Source organism: Diorhabda sublineata, chromosome 1, assembly GCF_026230105.1.
Source record: "Diorhabda sublineata isolate icDioSubl1.1 chromosome 1, icDioSubl1.1, whole genome shotgun sequence".
Classification (NCBI taxonomy): domain Eukaryota; kingdom Metazoa; phylum Arthropoda; class Insecta; order Coleoptera; family Chrysomelidae; genus Diorhabda; species Diorhabda sublineata.
The window spans coordinates 502,236-521,567 of record NC_079474.1 but is presented as its reverse complement, the minus strand read 5'-3'; the positions used below and the strand labels follow the sequence as shown (position 1 = coordinate 521,567).

Genomic DNA, 19,332 nt, shown 5'->3' with positions numbered 1-19,332 from the left:
TTTTGAAGGTTTTTTTAATGAAATAAAACAAATATTAAGCTTGTTAATGCACTTTATTTAGGAAAAGTGCAGATATGAAGAAGGCAAAGCGAAATTAGGTTATGAAACATCACAATTTTTATTCCACACCCCGTATATATCGCCGAAAACAATTTTGAAGGTTTTTTTAATGAAATAAAACAAATATTAAGCTTGTTAATGCACTTTATTTAGGAAAAGTGCAGATATGAAGAAGGCAAAGCGAAATTAGGTTATGAAACATCACAATTTTTATTCCACACCCCGTATATATCGCCGAAAACAATTTTGAGGGTTTTTTTAATGAAATAAAACAAATATTAAACTTGTTAATGCACTTTATTTAGGAAAAGTGCAGATATGAAGAAGGCAAAGCGAAATTAGGTTATGAAACATCACAATTTTTATTCCACGCCCCGTATATATCGCCGAAAACAATTTTGAAGGTTTTTTTAATGAAATAAAACAAATATTAAACTTGTTAATGCACTTTATTTAGGAAAAGTGCAGATATGAAGAAGGCAAAGCGAAATTAGGTTATGAAACATCACAATTTTTATTCCACACCCCGTATATATCGCCGAAAACAATTTTGAAGGTTTTTTTAATGAAATAAAACAAATATTAAGCTTGTTAATGCACTTTATTTAGGAAAAGTGCAGATATGAAGAAGGCAAAGCGAAATTAGGTTATGAAACATCACAATTTTTATTCCACGCCCCGTATATATCGCCGAAAACAATTTTGAAGGTTTTTTTAATGAAATAAAACAAATATTAAGCTTGTTAATGCACTTTATTTAGGAAAAGTGCAGATATGAAGAAGGCAAAGCGAAATTAGGTTATGAAACATCACAATTTTTATTCCACGCCCCGTATATATCGCCGAAAACAATTTTGAAGGTTTTTTTAATGAAATAAAACAAATATTAAGCTTGTTAATGCACTTTATTTAGGAAAAGTGCAGATATGAAGAAGGCAAAGCGAAATTAGGTTATGAAACATCACAATTTTTATTCCACGCCCCGTATATATCGCCGAAAACAATTTTGAAGGTTTTTTTAATGAAATAAAACAAATATTAAGCTTGTTAATGCACTTTATTTAGGAAAAGTGCAGATATGAAGAAGGCAAAGCGAAATTAGGTTATGAAACATCACAATTTTTATTCCACGCCCCGTATATATCGCCGAAAACAATTTTGAAGGTTTTTTTAATGAAATAAAACAAATATTAAACTTGTTAATGCACTTTATTTAGGAAAAGTGCAGATATGAAGAAGGCAAAGCGAAATTAGGTTATGAAACATCACAATTTTTATTCCACGCCCCGTATATATCGCCGAAAACAATTTTGAAGGTTTTTTTAATGAAATAAAACAAATATTAAGCTTGTTAATGCACTTTATTTAGGAAAAGTGCAGATATGAAGAAGGCAAAGCGAAATTAGGTTATGAAACATCACAATTTTTATTCCACGCCCCGTATATATCGCCGAAAACAATTTTGAAGGTTTTTTTAATGAAATAAAACAAATATTAAGCTTGTTAATGCACTTTATTTAGGAAAAGTGCAGATATGAAGAAGGCAAAGCGAAATTAGGTTATGAAACATCACAATTTTCATTCCACACCCCGTATATATCGCCGAAAACAATTTTGAGGGTTTTTTCAATGAAATAAAACAAATATTAAACTTGTTAATGCACTTTATTTAGGAAAAGTGCAGATATGAAGAAGGCAAAGCGAAATTAGGTTATGAAACATCACAATTTTTATTCCACGCCCCGTATATATCGCCGAAAACAATTTTGAAGGTTTTTTTAATGAAATAAAACAAATATTAAACTTGTTAATGCACTTTATTTAGGAAAAGTGCAGATATGAGGAAGGCAAAGCGAAATTAGGTTATGAAACATCACAATTTTTATTCCACGCCCCGTATATATCGCCGAAAACAATTTTGAAGGTTTTTTTAATGAAATAAAACAAATATTAAACTTGTTAATGCACTTTATTTAGGAAAAGTGCAGATATGAAGAAGGCAAAGCGAAATTAGGTTATGAAACATCACAATTTTTATTCCACGCCCCGTATATATCGCCGAAAACAATTTTGAAGGTTTTTTTAATGAAATAAAACAAATATTAAACTTGTTAATGCACTTTATTTAGGAAAAGTGCAGATATGAAGAAGGCAAAGCGAAATTAGGTTATGAAACATCACAATTTTTATTCCACGCCCCGTATATATCGCCGAAAACAATTTTGAAGGTTTTTTTAATGAAATAAAACAAATATTAAGCTTGTTAATGCACTTTATTTAGGAAAAGTGCAGATATGAAGAAGGCAAAGCGAAATTAGGTTATGAAACATCACAATTTTTATTCCACGCCCCGTATATATCGCCGAAAACAATTTTGAAGGTTTTTTTAATGAAATAAAACAAATATTAAGCTTGTTAATGCACTTTATTTAGGAAAAGTGCAGATATGAAGAAGGCAAAGCGAAATTAGGTTATGAAACATCACAATTTTTATTCCACACCCCGTATATATCGCCGAAAACAATTTTGAGGGTTTTTTTAATGAAATAAAACAAATATTAAACTTGTTAATGCACTTTATTTAGGAAAAGTGCAGATATGAAGAAGGCAAAGCGAAATTAGGTTATGAAACATCACAATTTTTATTCCACGCCCCGTATATATCGCCGAAAACAATTTTGAAGGTTTTTTTAATGAAATAAAACAAATATTAAACTTGTTAATGCACTTTATTTAGGAAAAGTGCAGATATGAAGAAGGCAAAGCGAAATTAGGTTATGAAACATCACAATTTTTATTCCACACCCCGTATATATCGCCGAAAACAATTTTGAAGGTTTTTTTAATGAAATAAAACAAATATTAAGCTTGTTAATGCACTTTATTTAGGAAAAGTGCAGATATGAAGAAGGCAAAGCGAAATTAGGTTATGAAACATCACAATTTTTATTCCACGCCCCGTATATATCGCCGAAAACAATTTTGAAGGTTTTTTTAATGAAATAAAACAAATATTAAGCTTGTTAATGCACTTTATTTAGGAAAAGTGCAGATATGAAGAAGGCAAAGCGAAATTAGGTTATGAAACATCACAATTTTTATTCCACACCCCGTATATATCGCCGAAAACAATTTTGAGGGTTTTTTTAATGAAATAAAACAAATATTAAACTTGTTAATGCACTTTATTTAGGAAAAGTGCAGATATGAAGAAGGCAAAGCGAAATTAGGTTATGAAACATCACAATTTTTATTCCACGCCCCGTATATATCGCCGAAAACAATTTTGAAGGTTTTTTTAATGAAATAAAACAAATATTAAACTTGTTAATGCACTTTATTTAGGAAAAGTGCAGATATGAAGAAGGCAAAGCGAAATTAGGTTATGAAACATCACAATTTTCATTCCACACCCCGTATATATCGCCGAAAACAATTTTGAGGGTTTTTTTAATGAAATAAAACAAATATTAAACTTGTTAATGCACTTTATTTAGGAAAAGTGCAGATATGAAGAAGGCAAAGCGAAATTAGGTTATGAAACATCACAATTTTTATTCCACACCCCGTATATATCGCCGAAAACAATTTTGAAGGTTTTTTTAATGAAATAAAACAAATATTAAGCTTGTTAATGCACTTTATTTTGGAAAAGTGCAGATACGAAGAAGGCAAAGCGAAATTAGGTTATGAAACATCACAATTTTTATTCCACACCCCGTATATATCGCCGAAAACAATTTTGAGGGTTTTTTTAATGAAATAAAACAAATATTAAGCTTGTTAATGCACTTTATTTAGGAAAAGTGCAGATATGAAGAAGGCAAAGCGAAATTAGGTTATGAAACATCACAATTTTTATTCCACACCCCGTATATATCTCCGAAAACAATTTTGAGGGTTTTTTTAATGAAATAAAACAAATATTAAGCTTGTTAATGCACTTTATTTAGGAAAAGTGCAGATATGAAGAAGGCAAAGCGAAATTAGGTTATGAAACATCACAATTTTTATTCCACGCCCCGTATATATCGCCGAAAACAATTTTGAAGGTTTTTCTAATGAAATAAAACAAATATTAAGCTTGTTAATGCACTTTATTTAGGAAAAGTGCAGATATGAAGAAGGCAAAGCGAAATTAGGTTATGAAACATCACAATTTTTATTCCACGCCCCGTATATATCGCCGAAAACAATTTTGAAGGTTTTTTTAATGAAATAAAACAAATATTAAGCTTGTTAATGCACTTTATTTTGGAAAAGTGCAGATACGAAGAAGGCAAAGCGAAATTAGGTTATGAAACATCACAATTTTTATTCCACACCCCGTATATATCGCCGAAAACAATTTTGAGGGTTTTTTTAATGAAATAAAACAAATATTAAGCTTGTTAATGCACTTTATTTTGGAAAAGTGCAGATACGAAGAAGGCAAAGCGAAATTAGGTTATGAAACATCACAATTTTTATTCCACGCCCCGTATATATCGCCGAAAACAATTTTGAAGGTTTTTTTAATGAAATAAAACAAATATTAAGCTTGTTAATGCACTTTATTTTGGAAAAGTGCAGATACGAAGAAGGCAAAGCGAAATTAGGTTATGAAACATCACAATTTTTATTCCACACCCCGTATATATCGCCGAAAACAATTTTGAGGGTTTTTTTAATGAAATAAAACAAATATTAAGCTTGTTAATGCACTTTATTTAGGAAAAGTGCAGATATGAAGAAGGCAAAGCGAAATTAGGTTATGAAACATCACAATTTTCATTCCACACCCCGTATATATCGCCGAAAACAATTTTGAGGGTTTTTTTAATGAAATAAAACAAATATTAAGCTTGTTAATGCACTTTATTTAGGAAAAGTGCAGATATGAAGAAGGCAAAGCGAAATTAGGTTATGAAACATCACAATTTTTATTCCACACCCCGTATATATCGCCGAAAACAATTTTGAGGGTTTTTTTAATGAAATAAAACAAATATTAAGCTTGTTAATGCACTTTATTTAGGAAAAGTGCAGATATGAAGAAGGCAAAGCGAAATTAGGTTATGAAACATCACAATTTTTATTCCACGCCCCGTATATATCGCCGAAAACAATTTTGAGGGTTTTTTTAATGAAATAAAACAAATATTAAGCTTGTTAATGCACTTTATTTAGGAAAAGTGCAGATACGAAGAAGGCAAAGCGAAATTAGGTTATGAAACATCACAATTTTTATTCCACACCCCGTATATATCGCCGAAAACAATTTTGAGGGTTTTTTTAATGAAATAAAACAAATATTAAGCTTGTTAATGCACTTTATTTAGGAAAAGTGCAGATATGAAGAAGGCAAAGCGAAATTAGGTTATGAAACATCACAATTTTCATTCCACACCCCGTATATATCGCCGAAAACAATTTTGAGGGTTTTTTTAATGAAATAAAACAAATATTAAGCTTGTTAATGCACTTTATTTAGGAAAAGTGCAGATATGAAGAAGGCAAAGCGAAATTAGGTTATGAAACATCACAATTTTTATTCCACACCCCGTATATATCGCCGAAAACAATTTTGAGGGTTTTTTTAATGAAATAAAACAAATATTAAGCTTGTTAATGCACTTTATTTAGGAAAAGTGCAGATATGAAGAAGGCAAAGCGAAATTAGGTTATGAAACATCACAATTTTCATTCCACACCCCGTATATATCGCCGAAAACAATTTTGAGGGTTTTTTTAATGAAATAAAACAAATATTAAACTTGTTAATGCACTTTATTTAGGAAAAGTGCAGATATGAAGAAGGCAAAGCGAAATTAGGTTATGAAACATCACAATTTTTATTCCACACCCCGTATATATCGCCGAAAACAATTTTGAAGGTTTTTTTAATGAAATAAAACAAATATTAAGCTTGTTAATGCACTTTATTTAGGAAAAGTGCAGATATGAAGAAGGCAAAGCGAAATTAGGTTATGAAACATCACAATTTTTATTCCACACCCCGTATATATCGCCGAAAACAATTTTGAAGGTTTTTTTAATGAAATAAAACAAATATTAAGCTTGTTAATGCACTTTATTTTGGAAAAGTGCAGATACGAAGAAGGCAAAGCGAAATTAGGTTATGAAACATCACAATTTTTATTCCACGCCCCGTATATATCGCCGAAAACAATTTTGAAGGTTTTTTTAATGAAATAAAACAAATATTAAGCTTGTTAATGCACTTTATTTAGGAAAAGTGCAGATATGAAGAAGGCAAAGCGAAATTAGGTTATGAAACATCACAATTTTCATTCCACACCCCGTATATATCGCCGAAAACAATTTTGAGGGTTTTTTTAAAGAAATAAAACCAAAATATTTTGTCTATAAACTTTATTTGAGAACATCGAATATTAAATAAAAGGAAATTATGCGATTTTAGGTTAGGTGTGAAATGAAAATTGACAATTTTCATGTCACTCCTCGTATATATAAATAAATAAATAAATCATAAATAATTTTGTGGGTTTTCTATGGATTAAAACACGATTAATCTTGCCAATACACTTTATTTAGGAATGTCAAATATTAAATTACACAGATATAAAGAAGCTTAAGCAATTTTGGGGTTAAAACTTTTCCGATAACTCCAATCGAATCCACACTTTGTGCTAATATACGATATTTGGCTAATAAAAACAATAAAAAAAACATCCTCCCAGCTAATAAAAAGTCGCGTTATGAAGCTAATGACATAATTTAAAAAAAGAAATGTCGATATATTCCAGCTCCGATTGTTCCCTTTCGTAAATATCGAATAAATACTAGTATATCACACCAATATAAGCGGAAATTTCGATATTAACGATAAAATTTCACTTCGGTTTCAACGCAATCTTTCAAAAGTTCGTCCAGCTCAGACAAATCATCCCCTATTCGATCCAAAACGGACCCCAATTCCCGTACGCACTCATCTTCCATGTTCCGCAACAATTCCTGCACCTCTTCCTTATTATTCTTCCGCAAAGCCGAAGAATGTAAAGAATACAAAGTATGCGGTTCCTAAACACACAATTAATTAACTGTAATAACGAAATTAATTGACTAAATAAAATAAATTAATTACCAGCGACGATCCGCATTTCGTATGCTTCGATATTAGGGCTCCTTTTGTAAAAACGAACGGTTTGAATACGGATTTCGATGGATCCGGCGTAGCTGTGAACCAATGAACGCTCGGTCGAGTATTCGATAAAACGGAAACCTGAAATTTAAATTAACTAACGAAACGACGTACGAGGGCTATCCAGAAAATAAGGCTCCCGAAAACGCCAGCACTAAATTCTTCCCAACTCTATGGAAACGAAAAAAAAAAAAACAAACCAACTCGTCGAAACCGAAGAATTTAAGCAAATTCCAATTTTGTGAAAATTATACGCAAATGGGGTAAAAATTTCGAAGACCAACAACTTTTTCAAACACAAACAGACTTGGGGCTCTTGAACCACGTCTGCCTGTCTTCCAATAACTGCTCTAGATGGGAATACGTGGGACAAATCGACATATCACTTCCGATCTCAACAACCAACAAGCGAATTTACATCAGAACAGGACCAAATCCTTCCATCAAAGTCCAGAATGTTTTCAAGATCGGTTTAGACGGTAGAAAGATGGTGGAAAGAAGGTTGCATCCATCCCTTGACCTCGAATCATTCTGAGGTACGTCCAAGAAAACTTCGATTAGAGAATCCAGACAAATTAATAAAGAAGGATGAAAAAATTGACTAATATCTCATTATTGGCGTTTTCCTCGAGGGATTACCATCTCATTGGAAATTAAAGTAGGGTCGGTTTTACTACTGGACCCCCAGGACAAAAAAAAACCCTCTAAACACGATTTAAAACAACCGGATGAAAAACAACTGTTTAACTACCCCTTTATCGGCAAGATTTGGACCCTAGTGATTAATATCTCTTGTCTAAATTAAAGGGAAGGTTTTAATTATAAAGGAAAATCGAAAAATAGTGTAAAGTCAAAGATAAGAATGTTTTTCGTTGTGAAAATTAATCGGGAACGTTATTTTATGGACGGACCTCGTATACGTTATGTTATTATATTTACTTGACTGCCTTGCGTAACGCTTCCTGGGCCATCATTCGTCATACAAATACCGGATTCGGTATCTCGTAAAATTTTAAACATGTCTACTTCTTTGAAGTCCTTCGGTGACGTTAGTTTTTCTAATAATTTCTCGCCGGCTAAAAATCGGTTGCCGTACGGTTTTTTTTCGCCGCCGAACGATTCGCGGAAATTAAATTCGCCCTGCAAAAGATTCATATCGATAAAATCGGGGGGCGGGTATTAGGGATAGATTAGGGGTTACCTCTCCGTTCCAAAGTCCTTTGGATTTAGCGTAATCTTGTATACCGTCTGAATGTCTGTCTATTCTAGTGGAAATTGTTATAGAATTCGATATATTTCTGTAACCGCCTAAAAAAAAAACGAAATTGTATTTACGGGGTGCGGTGGGAAAGTTTCACTAACAAAAAATGTTTGAAATCACATAAAATCGACTAGAAATTAATTTTCAGAATAGTTTTGAATTCAAATGATTATGTTTGAACGTCTTTCCAAATTCTCCATAATCCTGGCAAAAATTTGATGTTAAATTCGGTTAATATTTGTCGAAAAAGTTTGCTTGGTATAATTTTTGTCAAACATTCAACGAAAGATGACTTTAATTTGTTAAAGAGGTTAAAAAATGATTTTACTGGTATGAAAAAATTATTCATGTTAAAAAATTGATATTCTTCATGTTTTTAATTCGATCAAAAATTGACGAATGTCAAAAAATGATTTTTTTTTTTTATATTCAATTAAATATTCGAGACGATCTCTTCCAAAATCAATTTTTTTCAAATCAAAATTGATAAAATGTGAATTCTTCAAAAATTGATTTTCCTCAGGGAAATTTCCAGAAAATATTATTTGTTTTTAATTTCCAATTGATTAGAAAAACCCGAATTTCTACTTTTAATATATATAAATATAAAAATTACATTCTTCTTATTCCAGTTTCCTCGAAAAAAAACTACTTTTCCAGTTTAACTTAACCAAAAATTCATTATAGGTCCATTTCAACCAAAAAAATAACATTTCTTAGTTCAACTTGATCAAAAATTGGTTTCTCCAAAGCTTTTTCTAATCTAACTGGTTATTTGTCCCCCCAAATTTAAACAAACTTTCAAATAAACAACAAATTATTAAAAACGATAGAAACATAAAGAAATTTTCTTTATTATAGTGAAAACTCACTTTTTATTTGTTCTGCTACCCAATGTTTCCCGGAAGTTTCCAATACCCAAGCCGTAGTCGGATCCGCTATAATAAACGAATTATGATACACTAAACTCGTATCATTATTAGAACAAGGTCCTCCTTGTCCGTATTTCTCTAACAATCCAGTTACAATTTCTAAAGCTTCAGTAGCAGTCGCGCTCCTCTCTAAACCCAACCTATTAATCAATTTATTAACTAACCGAATTTCAATATGAATCAATCAGTACCTAAGTAGGTCCATTCCTAATAAACTTTTTACGTTAGGATCGTGATCTCCATCATTATCCTTAGTCCAAATAGCTTCGTTTCCTATAACTACACCACATTCGTTCGCCCCCATTTCAGCACCCCACATCCAATTCGGTTTGCTTAGTATAATCGCTTTCGTTGGTCCAGCTGATTCGACTTCTATATAAGTACACTTAATTGAACCTGAAGCGTCACTAGCTGGAATGTAAACGACTTCTTGTACTTCATCTTTGGGTCTATCGGAATTTTTACCGAAAATAATTCCGTGTTTTGTTAGCGGTGGTAGAACTACGAAAGTATCGCAAGACGTTGGTTGTTTCATCTATAAAATATAGTTACCTATAGTACAAATCACAGTTATTGATTTTTCCTTTTATTAAAAACACAATTTTTCCTTTATTTATATATTATTAATTTCACTTATACGTTGGCACTTTAGAAACGTAAGGAAATATTGTTAAATCTAACTAAATTATTATTAAATATTAGTATAAATTTGTAATGAATACTCACTATTGTTATTGAAAAAATTAAAATTATAACAAAATTTCCCGATTTTCTTTGATAAAATATCAAATTTGCAAATTTTCTGACTGCGACAACCAACACCGCAAATTTCGTTCAATTATTTTACTTCATTATAATATATTCTGTTCTATCCATACACATAGTAATACTATGTCTATGGTTCTATCTAATGTGCTGTCTTTTTTCATATATGTTATAAAAAGAGATATCGAATATTGATTTGACAGATTCACAGAACTCAAACAATTTTCGTTCGATAGAAAATATATTATTTTTTTCATTAATTGGTTTTTGACGTACTTATAAATCAAAAACTAATTATCAGCTGCTTTCCATTTACACCAAAACTCGGTTTATTCTCACTTGTGACATATTAACTCAGTTCAATGCACGTTCCTTTCTAATCTCACAATTGAAACCCGAGTTTTTACCCGCAATCTGCAAAAGCTCGAGACCGTGTATTTAAGCGAGTTTTGTGATCTTAGATTGAAAGTGTGGTTAAGGATATACGTTGTCAGATCTTGTCATCAAAGTAAGAAATATCACAATACTATTAAATTATTGCAAACAATCATTGATCTTATAAATAATATTATTTTAATTACATGTTACTGAGTATGAGATATACTCACATAACTGAGTGTCTACGATCACTTGAATGTAAATGGAAAACAGCTATTATGTTAGTTAACTGTATAGATCAATTGAGTAACGAAATTTGATACGTCGGCCGTATTGTCGCGATGGACAAAGACTTTATTTCTTTTATTTATAGAGATTTCATTATTTCGAGCGCTTTTTTGATTTTTTGATAGAAAAATGGATAACTTTGGCCAAAAAACACGAGAATAAAAGACCAATATAACTATAATATTAAAGTAAATAACATAACAATATGGCAGCTGGTTGTGACGTCATATTTATATTTTTAATAAATATATAAATGTTTTTACGACGTTGCCGTGTTGTTAAAATCGTCAGAAAAGTCAAGGAATATACAAATAATTTTGAATTTTTATTTTATTTATATCGTAATTAAAACAATAAAAAAAATATTTTACATTTTTATTTATAAATAAAAACATTGAAACAAATGTAAAATAAACGATAAGCTTTAGTTGTCTTGAACTCCTTCTGGTAATATTTTTTGAATCCATTCAAGTAATTGTAAAAGTTCATTTTTCTTTAGTTCGTGTAACGTATTTTTGATAGGATGAAATTCTGCAGATATTCCTAATTTGGTTAATTCTTCGAACGTTTTTTTACCCCATGAAATAGGTACCATCGTGTCACGTTCCCCGTGACACATAAAAAGAGGCGAGTTTAAGTATTTTGGTTCTTTATATAAAATTGAATTGTTATTCAAAAAAGATGATAACGTAAAAACTCCCGCTAAACCGGGGCTATAACCGTACGCTGTATGTAGAGCCAGAGCACCCCCCATTGAAAACCCACCTAAAACCATTATTTCACTCACATATTCGTTTTGATTTAAAACGAAAATTACCTATAACAATTCTACTCGTTGTAATTTGATTTTCATTCGTTATTTTAGTGATGAAATTATTCATTTCTTTTCCTATAGAATGCAAAGTTTCTTCATGTTCCGGTACATCTGGAGTGATGTTATATCTATCGAACCAAACATTACTCAGCTATGAAAAATAAAAAAAAAAACAAAATACAGAGAAAAACAAAATTTAATTTCCTATTTAAAAAATTACCTGCCCATTTAGAGGAGTATAAGGTCTTAAAGGTGCCGTGGGGAAGTAGAATTTTATATGGGGTAGTGAAATATCTCCAACTAAAAATTTTACCCATTCCAATAAACCTTGACCTGTATCACCTTCAAATAACAAACGTGATTAAAAAATTTTTCCACGAAATCGAATTTTATTATTTAACCGACATTCGGAAACTTATACATAACGTAATTTATTGTCATCACGTCATATGATTTATATTATGAGAAATTAGATTTGTATAAATTGTTATTTGCCCCATACTATATCATAATATGTATACTATGAATAATTTTTCATCATAACTCAATAGATTTTATGTTAATTTGATACAAAACCGTAATTTCATCAATTCGTTATAATTAATATTTTGTTATCTTACCAGATCCATGTAAAAATATTACAGCCGCAGTACAAGTATTTTTTTGTTGTTTGATCACATGTAAAGCACCAAGAGACATAGTAGTTTATTAAAAAAAATAATTCTGTATCTAAAATAGTTCAAAGACTCCACGTTTTAATGTATACATTAGATCGTTTTAGTTTCAAACGATAGGCAACTAGTTATACATAAATTTGACAGTAGTTATTATTCCAACTTAAATCACGTTTCATTATGTGTAAAAAATAGTAAAAGCATCGTTAAAACACAATTCAAAGTAGAATTACCTTGTATTTTATGTTTTTAATCCAGTAGTTATGGTTTACTTTTCTAAATTAAAAAACTAATTTATGTAAATAAAGTATTTGCATATAGTGCGCTATAGGCAACCAGTTATACATTTGACGTTAGATATTATTCCAACTATATAGACGTGTATATTTTTATTATGTGTCGAGATATTCAAAGACGTTTTTAATATCAAATATAAATTCCATTTTTTTTGTACATTATCTAGTAATATCGTTCTAATGCATTCTAAATTAGTAAAGTAGGTCAAAGTTTCGACTTCATAATTTTTAACTATAGGCAACAAGTTATACACTTGACAGTGGATATTATTCCATCTAACTAAACGTTTAAAAGATTTCGTAAACAAACAAGACAAATATTTACACATTGGAATTTACTTAGACATGAATTTAATTAGTCACTTTGTTTATTTATGCTTATTCTAAACGAACCATTCATTTTTTTCGAATCGAAAAAACAGTTCAAGTAAGTGTTAATTGTTTTTTTTTTTTTTTTTCTAAAGAGAATATAATTGAAAAGAAACATAATTCGAAAGGCGTTGAACTAATGTTTAATGGAACGGAATGTTTTTAAATATTTCTGTGTAATTGACGTGAAGAACCCCAATGTCATATTCGATGATTGCATACAAACATTCCGCTACATATATACGAAACGTGATTATGTATGTAATCGATCTAAAAATAAACAAGTGTTTACAATTTCGAGTGTTTTTGTTATAGGCCAGTTTAAACTGGAATTTTTTTTAAAAAATTGGCATAATTATTTCTTTCATTATTTGTATAGATTAAATAAATTATTAAAATGTACTGTAGACGGTACATTTATAGTTTATCGTTATGATTTGTTGATAGAAATTTTGGAGCCATTATCGTGAAGAATATGACGTGTCAAAATGTCGAAAATAGAACGATTATTGTACAAAATGGATACTAAAACGATTATTAATTATTGTTTTTTCGAAATTTTCATATAATTTTGTTGATAAATGTAATCCAAATTATATATAATAATGTAATATTTGTTATTGCGATAACCTCCTAACCTAATAATTTGTACGATACGTACCTGGCCTATCCCATTAACTAAGATATTGCGCATTGACCAACTACTAGTTGGATCGATACGTATTTTCAAAATATTTATTCACTAGTAGTTGTTCCAGTGTAAATGTCGATATACAAATACATATATTAAAAAAAATGTCTCAAGTTCGACAAAATTTCCACAGGGATTGCGAAGACGGTATTAATAAGCAAATTAATACCGAATTATATGCTAGTTATGTGTATATGTCAATGGTAAATAGATTTATTTATTAAATTTCAATAACAAACATGAATATTTACCACTAAAATATAAAAATTCTTATAGAATAACTAACCTTTATCTTAAAATCTTCTTTTTTATCTTAAAGATAATAATTCTTCTTTTTAAATAACTTTTGAAGGTTATCCATTCCACCGAACCATTATCAACACAAATAAATTTGTTTGAATGTTAATTATAAATGAGAAATACAGTCATCAATTTAACGATTATTTTTTCATTAGAAATTGAATAAATAGTTTCGCAAACTAGTAATATTCGAACCTTAATCGTTACATAACAAATATAAATTAACATTTAAGTAATAGATGTTATACAGGTGGTCCCAAATAAAAATTTACTTTTGTAGGCGTGTCATTTCAACAGAGACGACGTGGCTTTACAAGGTTTCTATAAATATTTCAAGGAGGCTTCAGAAGAAGAAAGGGGCCACGCATATCGCCTAATGGAATATTTAAATAAACGAGGGGGCAAAGTCGTTTTGAATGATGTTAAAGCACCCGAAAAACAAGAATGGGGATCGGCTGTGGAAGCCATGACGGACGCTTTGAATTTAGAAAAAGAAGTCAACGAGGTAGATATATCTATATATGATTATTTAATTTTTATAGATAATGTTATATTTTTGTTGTAGTGTTTATTGAATTTACATAATACCGGATCCGGTCACATGGATATAAATCTGTGCGATTTTTTGGAAACGCATTATTTGCAGGAACAAGTGGACGCTATAAAAGAAATTGGGGATCACGTTACGAATTTGAAGAGAGTCGGGGAAGGGTTAGGGGTGTATATGATGGATCAAAGATTGGGGGAAGGATCTACGCAGGACTAAACTGGTTATTTCGATATGTTTCGATAGCGATATTATATTGATTGATTTGGAAAGAGATTTTGGTTTTTTTGGCTCTAAAAAATCGGAAAATATCTCATTTTGTGCGTTCTTAAATGTTATTTATTATAACCTGACTTTTTTCTGAATATTAACCAAAAAAATTTTTAGTGCTTAGAAATTTAATCGCGTGATATAATCAAATGTAGTCAATACTAATATAAATATAATTTATTATTATTTTTATGAATTTTATGTATATTTTAAATAAAATATTCCACAGGTTTGGTTTGTATTATTTTTATTTAAATAATTACGATCGTTTTGGAATAATTTGATTATTTTCTATTTAATTTTTTTAATAACCTGAAACGAAGATACTGTACTGGCTGTCCCAAATTCGAGATTTAGTAGTTGGTTTCATAAAGTCCATGAAGCAATTTCTTGCGTACGTAATAAAAAAGAAGGAAAACACTAAGAAACGAAAAGGATATAGAAAAGTTTAATTTTCATGAAAAATTTATTTTTCTAGTTTACTTTGGTTGAAAATTACTTTTTTCAATAAAATTTATTCCAAAAATGGTTTTTTGATATTTAATTTTGTAGAAAATGGATTTTCTTTTTGGAAAATCCATTTTGAATAATAATTTCTCGAGAAAATCAAGTTTTTCTTGTATACTTTTTTCAAAAACGGTTTTCCCACATTAAATTCGGTAGAAAAACGGTTTTTTCCGTGTACAATTTGTTGAAAAATGGTTTTTCCAAGTATTCAAAAACCAAAAATGATGAAAAATTCATTTTTCCAAGTTAGTACGTGTTCCAAAAAGGGTTTTTGATATTCAATTTAGTAGAAAATGGGTTTTCTTTTCAAAAAATCACTTTTGAATATTAATTTCTCGAGAAAATCAAGTTTTTCTTGTATACTTTTTTCAAAAACGGTTTTTCCACATTAAATTCGGTAGGAAAACGGTTTTTCCGTGTACAATTTGTTGAAAAATGGTTTTTCCAAGTATTCGAAAATCAAAAATGATGAAAAATTCATTTTTCCAAGTTAGTACGTGTTCCAAAAAGGGTTTTTGATATTCAATTTAGTGGAAAATGGGTTTTCTTTTCAAAAAATTACTTTTGAATAATAATTTCGCGAAAAAATCAACTTTTTCTTGTATACTTTTTTCAAAAACGGTTTTTCCACATTAAATTCAGTAGAAAAACGGTTTTCCGTGTACAATTTGTTGAAAAATGGTTTTTCCAAGTATTCAAAAACCAAAAATGATGAAAAATTCATTTTTCCAAGTTAGTACGTGTTCCAAAAAGGGTTTTTGATATTCAATTTAGTAGAAAATGGGTTTTCTTTTCAAAAAATCACTTTTGAATAATAATTTCGCGAAAAAATCAACTTTTTCTTGTATACTTTATTCAAAAACGGTTTTTTCCACATTAAATTCGGTAGAAAAACGGTTTTTCCGTGTACAATTTGTTGAAAAATGGTTTTTCCAAGTATTCAAAAACCAAAAATGATGAAAAATTCATTTTTCCAAGTTAGTACGTGTTCCAAAAAGGGTTTTTGATATTCAATTTAGTGGAAAATGGGTTTTCTTTTCAAAAAATCACTTTTGAATAATAATTTCGCGAGAAAATCAACTTTTTCTTGTATACTTTTTTCAAAAACGGTTTTTCCACATTAAATTCGGTAGAAAAACGGTTTTTTCCGTGTACAATTTGTTGAAAAATGGTTTTTCCAAGTATTCGAAAATCAAAAATGATCAAAAATTCATTTTTCCAAGTTAGTACATGTTCCAAAAAGGGTTTTTTTGATATTCAATTTAGTAGAAAATGGGTTTTCTTTTCAAAAAATCACTTTTGAATAATAATTTCGCGAAAAAATCAACTTTTTCTTGTATACTTTTTTCAAAAACGGTTTTTCCACATTAAATTCAGTAGAAAAACGGTTTTTCCGTGTACAATTTGTTGAAAAATGGTTTTTCCAAGTATTCGAAAATCAAAAATGATCAAAAATTCATTTTTCCAAGTTAGTACATGTTCCAAAAAGGGTTTTTTGATATTCAATTTAGTAGAAAATGGGTTTTCTTTTCAAAAAATCACTTTTGAATAATAATTTCGCGAAAAAATCAACTTTTTCTTGTATACTTTTTTCAAAAACGGTTTTTCCACATTAAATTCGGTAGAAAAACGGTTTTCCGTGTACAATTTGTTGAAAAATGGTTTTTCCAAGTATTCAAAATCCAAAAATGATGAAAAATTCATTTTTCCAAGTTAGTACGTGTTCCAAAAAGGGTTTTTGATATTCAATTTAGTGGAAAATGGGTTTTCTTTTCAAAAAATCACTTTTGAATAATAATTTCGCGAAAAAATCAACTTTTTCTTGTATACTTTTTTCAAAAACGGTTTTTCCACATTAAATTCAGTAGAAAAACGGTTTTTCCGTGTACAATTTGTTGAAAAATGGTTTTTCCAAGTATTCAAAAACCAAAAATGATGAAAAATTCATTTTCCCAAGTTGGTACGTGTTCCAAAAAGGGTTTTTGATATTCAATTTAGTGGAAAATGGGTTTTCTTTTCAAAAAATCACTTTTGAATAATAATTTCGCGAGAAAATCAACTTTTTCTTGTATACTTTTTTCAAAAACGGTTTTTCCACATTAAATTCGGTAGAAAAACGGTTTTTTCCGTGTACAATTTGTTGAAAAATGGTTTTTCCAAGTATTCGAAAATCAAAAATGATCAAAAATTCATTTTTCCAAGTTAGTACATGTTCCAAAAAGGGTTTTTTGATATTCAATTTAGTAGAAAATGGATTTTCTTTTTGGAAAATCCATTTTGAATAATAATTTCGCGAAAAAATCAAGTTTTTCTTGTATACTTTATTCAAAAACGGTTTTTCCACATTAAATTCGGTAGAAAAAACGGTTTTTCCGTGTACAATTTGTTGAAAAATGGTTTTTCCAAGTATTCAAAAACCAAAAATGATGAAAAATTCATTTTTCCAAGTTAGTACGTGTTCCAAAAAGGGTTTTTTGATATTCAATTTAGTAGAAAATGGATTTTCTTTTTGGAAAATCCATTTTGAATAATAATTTCGCGAAAAAAATCAAGTTTTTCTTGTATACTTTATTCAAAAACGGTTTTTCCACATTAAATTCGGTAGAAAAACGGTTTTTCCGTGTACAATTTGTTGAAAAATGGTTTTTCCAAGTATTCAAAAACCAAAAATGATGAAAAATTCATTTTTCCAAGTTAGTACGTGTTCCAAAAAGGGTTTTTTGATATTCAATTTAGTAGAAAATGGATTTTCTTTTTGGAAAATCCATTTTGAATAATAATTTCGCGAAAAAATCAAGTTTTTCTTGTATACTTTATTCAAAAACGGTTTTTCCACATTAAATTCGGTAGAAAAACGGTTTTTCCGTGTACAATTTGTTGAAAAATGGTTTTTCCAAGTATTCAAAAACCAAAAATGATGAAAAATTCATTTTTCCAAGTTAGTACGTGTTCCAAAAAGGGTTTTTTGATATTCAATTTAGTAGAAAATGGGTTTTCTTTTCAAAAAATCACTTTTGAATATTAATTTCTCGAGAAAATCAAGTTTTTCTTGTATACTTTTTTCAAAAACGGTTTTTCCACATTAAATTCGGTAGAAAAACGGTTTTTCCGTGTACAATTTGTTGAAAAATGGTTTTTCCAAGTATTCGAAAATCAAAAATGATCAAAAATTCATTTTTCCAAGTTAGTACGTGTTCCAAAAAGGGTTTTTGATATTCAATTTAGTAGAAAATGGGTTTTCTTTTCAAAAAATCACTTTTGAATAATAATTTCGCGAGAAAATCAACTTTTTCTTGTATACTTTATTCAAAAACGGTTTTTTCCACATTAAATTCAGTAGAAAAACGGTTTTTCCATGTACAATTTGGTTAAAAAATGTGTTTTATTCGTTTCTTATCGCCCCAAATTATCAATCCATATTTAGTTTTGTTAAAAAATTCATTTTCCAAGTTAAATTTGGTCAAAAATTAGATTTCCTTCAGTAATTCTTTCCAACAATGAATTTTTCACATCCTATTTAGTATAAAACAATTTTAATCAAGTTAATTTCGTAAAAAATCGATTTTTAATGTTATTTAGCTTAAAAAACTTTTCATTTCATCGGAATTTCTCCGAAACAATCATTTTTTCTATTCCAAATAAAATATTCCACATCTTGAAATCCAATCAGAGTTTTTTCAATTATATACACACATACAGGGCGTCCCAATATATAAATCCAAACGATCAAAAATATTTTCGTCATTTAAACGATAAAATCGACACTCCGTATATATAAATATTAATATTTATCGATATCGGCGACCGCACGTCGTTTCGTAGACACCACATCTGCGGTATTGTATAACGTACCCGGTTTCGTACACCCCCTTTTCGTAATAGTCCATCATCAATAATAACCATGATGATGTGCGTATGTAATTCGAGACGTCAGGAACCGAAAACGGTCCATTATTTGAATGAATGAATGAATGAAGCCGCACCAGATTTACACGGCTAACAAAATAAAAGTTTC

At 29.4% G+C, this 19,332-nt stretch overlaps 3 protein-coding genes across 4 annotated transcripts; 1 reads left to right on the top strand and 2 right to left on the bottom strand.

The window, feature by feature from the left end:
- Positions 1-6,591: 6,591 nt before the first annotated feature.
- On the bottom strand, positions 6,592-10,288 carry LOC130448679 (secernin-3). 2 transcript variants are annotated; one of them, XM_056786162.1, is made up of 7 exons: positions 10,145-10,288; positions 9,610-9,953; positions 9,359-9,558; positions 8,427-8,533; positions 8,165-8,365; positions 7,169-7,306; positions 6,592-7,104 (listed from the first exon to the last, which is right to left on the bottom strand). In XM_056786162.1, exons 2-7 carry the CDS (start codon positions 9,951-9,953, stop codon positions 6,904-6,906), a joined length of 1,191 nt encoding a protein of 396 aa, XP_056642140.1. In that variant the 5' UTR covers positions 10,145-10,288; the 3' UTR covers positions 6,592-6,903. The 2 variants fall into 2 exon arrangements, with proteins under 2 accessions (XP_056642140.1, XP_056642132.1); XM_056786154.1 differs by having other exon boundaries at positions 9,610-9,970; positions 10,145-10,258.
- Positions 10,289-11,164: 876 nt separating this feature from the next.
- On the bottom strand, positions 11,165-12,471 carry LOC130448673 (lysophospholipase-like protein 1). Its single transcript, XM_056786144.1, has 4 exons — positions 12,284-12,471; positions 11,884-12,005; positions 11,667-11,814; positions 11,165-11,614 (listed from the first exon to the last, which is right to left on the bottom strand). The coding sequence occupies exons 1-4, from the start codon at positions 12,360-12,362 to the stop codon at positions 11,274-11,276; spliced, it is 690 nt and encodes a 229-aa protein (XP_056642122.1). The 5' UTR covers positions 12,363-12,471; the 3' UTR covers positions 11,165-11,273.
- Positions 12,472-13,713: 1,242 nt separating this feature from the next.
- On the top strand, positions 13,714-15,041 carry LOC130448666 (soma ferritin). The gene is made up of 3 exons (XM_056786131.1): positions 13,714-13,896; positions 14,274-14,498; positions 14,559-15,041. Exons 1-3 carry the CDS (start codon positions 13,798-13,800, stop codon positions 14,757-14,759), a joined length of 525 nt encoding a protein of 174 aa, XP_056642109.1. The 5' UTR covers positions 13,714-13,797; the 3' UTR covers positions 14,760-15,041.
- The last annotated feature ends 4,291 nt before the right edge of the window (positions 15,042-19,332 follow it).

Excerpts from the sequence above, each read along its gene's own strand:
- LOC130448673 (XM_056786144.1), bottom strand. The coding sequence starts at position 12,362 with ATGTCTCTTGGTGCTTTACATGTGATCAAACAACAAAAAAATACTTGT. Across the intron at positions 11,815-11,883 it reads ATACTCCTCTAAATGGGCAG|CTGAGTAATGTTTGGTTCGA; the intron begins GTAATTTTTTAA and ends TATTTTTCATAG. Across the intron at positions 11,615-11,666 it reads AACGAGTAGAATTGTTATAG|GTGGGTTTTCAATGGGGGGT; the intron begins GTAATTTTCGTT and ends TAATGGTTTTAG.
- LOC130448679 (XM_056786162.1), bottom strand. The coding sequence starts at position 9,953 with ATGAAACAACCAACGTCTTGCGATACTTTCGTAGTTCTACCACCGCTA. Across the intron at positions 8,534-9,358 it reads GGTAGCAGAACAAATAAAAA|GCGGTTACAGAAATATATCG; the intron begins GTGAGTTTTCAC and ends TTTTTTTTTTAG. Across the intron at positions 7,307-8,164 it reads GCGTTACGCAAGGCAGTCAA|GTTTCCGTTTTATCGAATAC; the intron begins GTAAATATAATA and ends TTTAAATTTCAG.
- LOC130448666 (XM_056786131.1), top strand. The coding sequence starts at position 13,798 with ATGTCTCAAGTTCGACAAAATTTCCACAGGGATTGCGAAGACGGTATT. Across the intron at positions 13,897-14,273 it reads GTTATGTGTATATGTCAATG|GCGTGTCATTTCAACAGAGA; the intron begins GTAAATAGATTT and ends TTACTTTTGTAG. Across the intron at positions 14,499-14,558 it reads TAGAAAAAGAAGTCAACGAG|TGTTTATTGAATTTACATAA; the intron begins GTAGATATATCT and ends TTTTTGTTGTAG.